This window comes from Pygoscelis adeliae, unplaced genomic scaffold (assembly GCF_000699105.1).
Source record: "Pygoscelis adeliae isolate BGI_AS28 unplaced genomic scaffold, ASM69910v1 Scaffold87, whole genome shotgun sequence".
NCBI lineage: Eukaryota > Metazoa > Chordata > Aves > Sphenisciformes > Spheniscidae > Pygoscelis > Pygoscelis adeliae.
In genome coordinates this window covers 1,778,553-1,788,100 of record NW_008825098.1, presented here as the reverse complement: position 1 = coordinate 1,788,100, position 9,548 = coordinate 1,778,553, and the positions used below count along the sequence as shown (strand labels likewise).

The 9,548-nt window shown below is 42.2% G+C and overlaps 1 protein-coding gene across 1 annotated transcript in view; it reads right to left on the bottom strand.

The window, feature by feature from the left end:
* The window catches only part of DAPP1 (dual adaptor of phosphotyrosine and 3-phosphoinositides), a 56,730-nt gene that overhangs the window by 15,416 nt on the left and 31,766 nt on the right, over nucleotides 1-9,548 (bottom strand). Inside the window, exon 5 of the mRNA XM_009327076.1 lies at nucleotides 161-283. Within this exon, the coding sequence (XP_009325351.1) occupies nucleotides 161-283 (123 nt within the window). The remainder of the gene's footprint in view (nucleotides 1-160; nucleotides 284-9,548) is intronic.

Here is a 9,548-nt window from a genome sequence, read left to right as displayed (position 1 = left end):
TACACCATTAGGAACATTTATTAAAATAGTTTGAGCCCTAGGAAAAAATCTGCAGGTCACCTCAATGCATGACACATGCAAAAAAACATGGGACTAAATGAAGATTTTAAAACTGCTAGCTGTGCAGCATTAGATAAATTCACTTCTGTCCATACTCTACCTTACAGAGAGGGAGTACAAATTTTCCCTTTCATTACTCTTCCTCAAGAGATAGCTTCCATCCTGCCCGTTGGAAAGCAGCAGCGCTTCTGCTGCATGTCGGCTAAGATTATCATGATACCACCTGGGAAGACACAAGGGGTTAAAGCATCATTCACTCAGCTCTTAACTGACAGCTTCTGCTGCATCATGGAGCCAAGTTAGAGAAAGAGGAGAGACTGCAACTAACACTGCTACAATTCTGAGTTACCATCCTTCTCACAGGCACACGCTGGTTACACACACCTGTGCCCCTTTCAGCAGCCTCCTTTCAACACGCCCAGAAAACTATTTATTTTTTGTTAACTACAAAGTTGTGTACATACAGCTGACAGTTTGCTGAATCTAAAAAACCCTGCAAATTCGACTTGCATGAGCAACAAATTACCCAGGTCTATGCTGACAAGGTGAAAGCAATTTTGGGGGGTATGCAGGATCCTTTGTCTATTTTCAGAATCTGTACTTCCTGACATAACTACACGCTTTGGTACACTTCCCCTTTTGGGGCAAACAGGCAACACTTGAACTCCTCCCAAACTCTGTATTTCCCGCAACTCAGTTCATCTGCACTGCTAAGATCTGCAGTTAAACACACTTGCCTAAGTGTAAAATGTTCATTTGAAGCATAACATTTTTGGAAGAAGGAACAGAGGAAGGGACCAAAATTAACTGACAGAATTTGAAGTGAAAATTTAGGAAATCTCGCCATTGCTGCCGCTCGGTCATACATGGTCTGAGCAATGCAGGAAAACATCTAAATGCCTGCTTCATCTAACCTCAGTTAAAAAAATAAATGAAGTTAGTTTTATATGAAAAATTCCACAAGGAATCCACAGGAAAAAAATCCTGCAAAGAAGATAATGAAATGTTGTTTACGGCTTTGTTTCCATCCAGAATGATTCACAATAGAAACATCTGATGTCTTTCAATAGAAAAGGATCTCATTAGAAATGATCCTGAGACCGAACACAAAAAAGAGCTGCAGCTATAAAAGGCTGGAGTGCCAGTCCTGTAAGACATGCTGTGTGCAGATATTAACGACAGTTATATACACACACCAGAACCTCTAGTGCAGAAGGAGGAGGGGATACCGTACCCAGGGCACAGCTCTGCAGGGAACAAGCTTCTCCCCTTGTCTGTACACGGAGCAGTGCCGAGTCTCCTTCCCCTTCCTTTAAATTGTGTGTGCCTGTAGTATTAGGGTCAAAGTCTATTACTGTTTCAGCCAGAGAAATGCAGTTTGACTGAAAGCAGAAGTGTGATCACAGAACTTTCTGGCATTTGTATCATGGCAGTCTTCAAACTGAAACGAGGTGTAATTGTATACTCATTCTCCTTAACTGTTCATTGCAAGTTGCCACTAAACTTGGCATCTCACACAAAGTTTTAACTCTGAATTTAGACGGCTGCCTATTTGAAAGGCCAGCTGGCTGATAAATTGCTTTATGAGAGACTCCAGACTGTTAACCCTGTGGAAGACAAGATCCACGTGAAACTCAATACAGACAGGGTATTGCTGCTTTGGCTCTAGAACGTGCTCTGTGGACCATCTACACAGTAGAATAAAATAATGAATATTTAAAGATCAAAGTGTCATCCTCTGAAACACCTGTTAGCCAAAATCCGCTTTGGGATTAACTGCCCAAGTAAGTAACAGTCAAAGGTCAGATCTGTCCTGATGCAATGAGGATCATATCAGCATGCACGCTTGGTTGTACCTACAGCTGAGAAGACAACACTGTATTTTGAGTGGAATTTCATAACACTATTTCTCTCACTTCTGTGCAAAAGAAACATACACTGAGAAAATCTGTAAGTGGTCATTTTCATAAAGGAGGCGTATTCAGTTTGAGGTTGCTTATACGTGCACTGTTACCTTATTTCCAAAAAGTCTTTTACTAAGATTTTAAAATAGAAGTCACTTAAGTTTAAAAAACGTTGTGTTTAAATCTACTCTCTCTTTACACATAAAGGACCAGTGACTAATGACACTTTACCACTATGCAAAAAGAAAAACCAACAGCCAACCAAAAACCAGCAACAAAACCCCACCCACTTAATTGGGAAAATAATGTTGGTTTAAAGTGCAGTTTTAAATCTTTGCTAACAAGGTTGCATCAGTCTTCTTGCCTAAATATGCTGTCTCAGACAAAAATCCCTCAAATGTTACCGTGTTCCTCTTGCTCAGGTTAAAAAGTAGAAGTGGATGTGAGACAGTATACAGATCTTCGTGCCAAAGTGACTGTGTAATACATAGCTTTTTTTTTTTCTTTTCCTGCTCCTGACTGTCACAGATGGTTCAATCAGTACCAACAGTCAGGTTACTTGGATATTCCAGTGTGAAAATGGTCACTCAAAATTTGTTCCAATTGCATGAACACAGGTAAAATTTAAAAATGCCGTGGAAAATTTAGCATTTGCACACAGACCACCAGGAAGGTAAATAAATACATACCTATGCAAATAGTCTTCTCTCCCAATCAAGCCTGCCTGATGACACAAATACAAGTAAACAGCATTAAAAAGAAACCCAAACAGCCCTGTGGTTAGACATTACCAGATACACTTCAGTTGAATTTAAATATTTGTCAGAGGACAAATCCTTCTATTTATCTTGTTTAGAAAAAATCTTTTAGGCAGTTCTTTGAAATTTGCAGGTAAATCAAGGTGGGAGACATGGCTCATTCAGCAAGACACTGTAAAGGGCAGTCACCTTTAGCTTAAGTTTTGGTTGTGTTCTGAGAGATACCTGGAGGAGGAAACTGTTGATAGAAAACATAATACTATATCTACCTTCTTGCCTTCTTAAAACAAGAAATTAAGGAAATCAAAAGGCTTTACAAACACACATCTGTTTGAAGCCCCTAGCAAGTCCTTCAAAAAGCTGAATTGTCTTAACTCTTTCATTTTGAACCATGGTGCGTATCTTGCATATTGGACTGTTTCTGAAGGTCCTTCCAAAAGTCATCTTTATTTGACCCAACTTACAGAGTCTGGTATTCACTACAAAAAAATCTAGAAATATGCCCCATACGTTGACATTTGTCAGACTGAAAATCACCAGTAGTGTAGAAATTGCCTGAGGTTCCTGATGCAGATTTCTCTGAAGAAACACAAGAAAGATGGAAGAAAGTCCTTCCCTGCTTCAGAGCCACTTCCGCTGGGTGCCATTGGCCTTGCAAGCCCTCCTGTCTCAAATGCATACATACTTCTGGGATGTTCTTCTTTTCTAATGATTTCATTTCTCCTATGCAAAAATCCTGCATGCTCCCCTTTTTTGGGTTCCTTATCGCTGATTTGACTAGCGATCTCAGCTTCAGAGTTTATAATTGCTGTCATTTACCCATTCTTGTTACTTTAACTTTGTCCTAAATTACATTAAATCTCTTCATCCCATACGTGTAAGCATGTTTGTGTTGTCATTGCATGTTGTTGAAGGACCATGCTATTCTTCCTGCTCTTTGGAGTGGAAGAGTCTGCTGGGCCCATGAAAGCATGTCTTAAGATGGGCACACAGCCCTCATGAGATTACCTTTGTTTCTCTTTGGAAAAGAAAGTGTTTTCAGAAATCAGCCTATTCTTTAGATCAGATTGCGTCGGTGACAGCATAGGAAGGGCTTTACTGACACTGCTGTTAAGAGGAGGAGAAAGAAATGAGATGCACAGTGCCCCACAGAGCCAAAACTCATCAGAGCACACAGCCTTGCCCTGAGGATCTGCCCACCCAGTCATCAGTGGGGTTCCCCTGTGGGGTAAGCTGGTGGCTGCCACAGTACAAGCCATGTCTATGCCAGCTGGCCATACCACTGCAGCTATGCTAATCATCACAACTCCAGAATAGGACACACTCACGTTAAAATCTCTTCTTTCATTAAGATCTCTGTGTAGTTAATGCAGTGACTGGACCACCCTACACAGTGGTGATGATCAGGAGTATGTTACAGCAATGTTTGGGGTGGGAAACTCTCTCTTCAGGTAAGAACATCATCCTCAAAATGTTCATTTGTTCTTTTCTTTAACAACCCATGATGTTTCAAAGAAAAATGTTAATAAAACTTCATTTCTATGTCCCCTACAGATCAGACAGCCCTTAAGTATTGGCATCTGTCATTTCTGATAATGCTGCTGACAAAGAAACCATATAGGTATTCTGCAAAACATTTCTGCATGTGTAAACAGGGGCTGGTGAATAAACCTGTACCTGGCATCAGGTGGATTAACTTTTTAACAACACCGAAATACACAAAGAACACAAACGCTCATCCATGGTTAACCCAAGGATGAATGTTGAGTGACTTGAATAATTATCTTCTCAGCCATTTCTATGTGCAAACTGTGTAATGCCTAGTAGAAACACTCGCTTTTCTTCCTCATAAAAATGAAAGATAGCTAGCGCCAGAAGAGAGCACAGCTAGAAGTTTTGACTGCCATTTGTTTTTAGTGTCTGAAGTGATAACTCTGAGGTATGCCCAGCTATCAGATAAATGCAGTAGGCAGAGGTCACGCTTATTTTGTGTGTCCTTATCAGATTATGTTCTCAGATAGTTATAGCCGGATAGAGTTAGAAACTGTGTGCGTGTTTGGCTTGCTTTTGTAAGGAGTCAGGCAATTCAAAGTTCCTTCTCTAAAGCAGGAAGGAGATTCTCAGTATTCAGCTGGGTGATCTCTCTGATCCCTTCCCAGAAGCTCCCTCCCCTACCGCAGAAGGTGCAATACTGCTTGTGCTCCTCGGTGGCTGACCGTCCCCGTGGAAAACACCTCGGCTGCCTGAGCTGCAGGAGCCAAGCAGAAACACAGCAAATCTAATTCATCTTTCGTCCACCTCTATAAGGGAACAGAGATCCGCATTAGGAGGGAGATGGTCCAGATGTGCTCTCAGTAGGACTTCAATATTATTCAGAGCAGTTATTTACCCTGGGTTGGGTTTTTTTGTGTGGTAGATGTTAGCAGGTTTTGCACTTTTTTTCGTATTAAAAAACCATCTTCTACCACAACGAGCTGAATTTTCTTACACTTTGAAACTATATACTAGCCTCAAAGACGTATTCCCATTCTTAGGTTAAAGCAGTAGTACGCTGTACTGCTTGATGGAGTGAGTGGGAAAGCACTGATTTATCTCCTTTGGCTGGACGCAATGCTCAAAATAGCCTCACTAGTTCTCTATTCTCTGCATGCTGGATTTCAGCAACTTCCAGATCATATCTGTCCAGTTGTTTAGTTTTTTTTTAAATTTTAACTTTTTTCCCTAATATCAAACCCCTAGAAGCACTACCTATCATCTGAAAGTTGCAAAGGGCTCTCTGTACCTCACGCCAGTAAAAGTGAAGTTTTGGCAATGTTTTTAAGGGTGCATGAGTTGACAGAGCTCTGGAGAACCTACAAAAGGGCGAGGATGCTAAGACAGAAGTTATAGGTGGCATACAACCAAAATTGGTATTTATTAGACATCCTTTCAATGTGTCATACTGAAACACTTAATCACACACCTATGTAAAGTACTTTGTTGGAATACAAGGGTGCCATTTCATAGGAAAAATAATTAAAAAATAGAAATAGGAGGAAGTAACATCAGTGTATCCAGCCTTAAAGTTCATGTCTTCTAACTGTAGGCTTTCACTAGTTCAGCTTCTGCTTTTCACTTCCATTTTCTCTCCCCCTTCTCTCAACTGCCTTTGTTCTGATTTTCACCCATTTCTTTTGCCCACTTTCTAGCCGTTGTAATTTTGCCTGCCTTTACATTAGAAATATAGATGAAGAAAAAAAATTCTTATTACCATTTGCCCTGTCCCAGTCATACAAGTTCCTCAGTTCCTCAATTTTATCATCATCTGATCTAGGCCTGTGGCCTAATTTCTCTTCTGTTACTAAAACTAAGCATGAAGTGTATTGTTCAGTCTTCCAAATACCATCTGTCATGGTATTGTCAAACCTGGAGCTGGAGGAACATAAAAGCTGTGCTGCGAGGGATGACAAAGAACGCTCGGACTGCAAAAGGAAAAAGGCTACAAAAACTTGTTTCCTCTTGCCCCGTTCCTTTCACCTCCAAAAGACAAACAGTGTCGCCCAAGCTGTGCTATGCTGGGACGGAAGCTGTGTGACCAGACCAGCCTGTAATTACTCGGATGATGAGATATTCCACATTCTCATCTCTTGCGCAAATAATGTGAACTGCAATGTGGAATTCCCCAAACTCACATTATACGTGATCAGCTACAGGAGTTTCACACGGCAGTGCACAGGCTGTCCTTTTAGCAGTAACAGCAATAAATGTGATTGATTGGAAAAAGGGTTGACTCCAGGAATAGCCAAAGAGACCTTAAAGAAGAATCACGATGTCAGTTTCCTTTTCCTTTAAGTCAAGATGCTTATGTCTCTCTTGACAAACTTCAGTGCTCCCTTCCAAATATTTTGGTAGATTTAGGGAAGAAGTTAATGAATGAGGTAACACGTTTTCAACAATGTGTTCTGATTTTGATCTTCCTTTTCATTAGGCATTAGTTCCACCTATAAACACCTTGACAATGAAGCTGACAGTAATGTGAATTTTCACTTTGAAGTCTTGATTGTTTGACCACCCAAGCTCTCCAAATAAATATAAGCCACCATCTTCCCTCAGACTGAATGAAGTAGTTAAAAAAAAAAAAAAGCCAAACCCGTCACTCTTGCTTTCTTTTGTTGTGATGTAAAAGGTCAGAAAGTCCATCTTTACAAATACTGAGGCTCTGGGGAAAAAAAATCCAATCTGATGAACAGCTGTAGGTATATCTAGATCTTTCAGTGACTGTGATTGTCCTGATGATAACTGGGATAGTTAAATCTTACTTCTTGATCTTGTTTTTGTGACAGATGGGATATCTCTGTTTTACCCCTGCTCTAGAGGTAAGTTGATTTTTTTTTCCCCCCTCCCTCCCGCCTTGCTCCCACCAGCTCCAATATTCTCAATGTAATTACAGAAGCATTGATCTAGAACAGTCCAGCAAATACCAGGTCCCCCAAACCTAGCAGAGAGTCAGACAGGTTTTATGCTGTATTCCCATCTACACTGCTGTCAACTTTCCATTTTGATGACCAGCTGACCTGGTAAACTATGAGGATATCCCAGTACCCAACCTCCTTTCTCTTAAAAGCAAATAAAAAGTCCTTCCCATTTCACGCTTCTTCAAACCTTCTCCAACTTCTTTTTTGCACAGTAAAGCAGAAGTTCTAAAATAACCTGCTTCAAATCCCCCCCCCCCCAAAGGTATATGAACATCAGCGTTGCTCCTCATTTGAATGACCCTTGTCTCTGTTGGTCTTTACTATGGCAATGACATATATTCCTTACCAGAATTGGGTCTCGGTTGTGCAAGATACTATGTCGGCTGTAAGGGGAACTCAGCACTGTGATAGCACCAGGGACTAAGTTTAGGATAAAAAACCCTTGTGGTGGCTGAGAATTTAATGTTATGGCCTGGAGAGTGACACACCTACTTCTCACAGCTGAAAATGTATTTACATTAAGAGATCTTTTAGACCGTGCTACCAGTATGTTTGGTGTGTGAGGATGCCTTTTTCCTCTTTAGAAAAAAGAAAAAAAAGTGCCTTTAGTACTAGCTGAAAAAAGGGCTTTGTTTAATGATTTGAAGGGAATCTTTGCTTGGCATTGCTTATCCACCATTACTGCATTTAACTCAACACACTGTCCTGAAGGAGATGCTTAGTATTTTGTGTTAGAGTGAAAAGTTTAGGTTTTCTATTGAAGTGGAAATAAAATAAGGAAGCTACAGCTTTAAAAATGCATATTTGTAGCCTTCTCATTTGTAGTCTTTCCTTCACGCTGGTACCACATCAGGTACCACATCAGGCTGCAGTCCTACAAGATCATCTATGAGGACAAACTCCTTGCGAACCAGCGAGGCTGTTTATAAGCACAGGTTACTGGCATAAATCAACTCAGGCCATATAGTCTAAACAAACAAAAGTCTGGTAATAGGGAATCATGCTTCCCACAGCAGCTGCAACTCTTTTTTTTTTTTTTCTGTAGATACTTTTTTAGGATGACTGTAATCTTACAGATGTAAAGGAAAAGTATATAATGGCCACTCTGGGTAACACTGCAAAGTGACTTGACTTCATTTCATATTTGTTAGATGCTTCAGTAACAGGCATTTCACTAACAGGTTCTTCTAAATATGGGAAAATATCAGCAGTGTGGAGATAGTAATTCCAAGTTTCTTTGTTGCACTCCAATTTCTTCAGTAAGTGAATTAACCACAAAAATAAATGATGAGTTGGTCCTTATCCATAAGTACTCAGGAAGCAAAAAACCTTTTCTTTTTTCATCTATTCTTTTTGAACGCAGAGGTGACACCAGAGCCTTTTTGCTTTGTCAGTATCTTCCCTGGCCTTTCTTCTGCTTTGTCTCCCCTTCACTTTGCTGCCACCGGCCCTTCCCTCCCTGTGCCCACCTGTGCCGCTCCTCCAGCCCACGCTTCTTCTCACCCACGGCAATGCTGCCGGTGAAAAAGTAACCCAAGCCTTCCTCCTGTAAAAAGCAAAACTAACTAGCAGACAAAATGGGTAAGTCACATCGGACAGGGAGCGAGGTCTGTTGCAACCTTTGGCCTTCCTTTTTGCTCCTCAGGTTTTGCTTTTGAGTAAGGGTGATGTCCTCGTAACAGCTGCAAACCATCCACTGCTCTCACTACCAAAGCCCGAGGCACCCTGGGGATGCCTGCTGCCTCCCAGGGCCCAGCAAGGAGCAGCCGGCATGGCGGCTGGGATGGCAGCTCACTGGGCCAGGGCCCAGGCCAAGCTACGAGGAGATGGCCAAAGGGATGGCGCAGCTCTGTAGCCAGGGAGGACAGACAGCTCTGAGGACAAGCTCTGGGTTTCGTGCTCCCTTGAGATGCAGGTAAGCGATGCGGCACAAACCGGGCTCTTCGCAACGGAGGAAGTTTCGACACTGCAGAGCTTCTCTGAGTGAAGCTGTAGCCCCCTGCCTCTAATTCTCCACTATATTTGAAACGCCTGCCTGCACTCTAGGTTTTCTATTTATTTATTTCTCCCACTCACCTGCGGCACGCCAGCATCCTCAGTACACGGGAGCCTCCCAGCCTCTCAAACGCGCCACACGGACGAGGTGCTGGGCATCTCTGAGGGGCTGCACACCATGCATGCAGCCCTTCGGTGGGCTCATTAAAACAAACCCCAGTTTATCTTATTCCTCACTTCATTACCAAATTCAGCAGCAAGAACCAGCAGCTCCCACCCTGTCAGCTCCCATCGGGCGGCCCGACACCCCCCGAGGGCCGCCATTTGCTGCGGGGACCCCCGCGCCCCTCAGCCGCCCCCAGGGTTGGCCGGGGGCC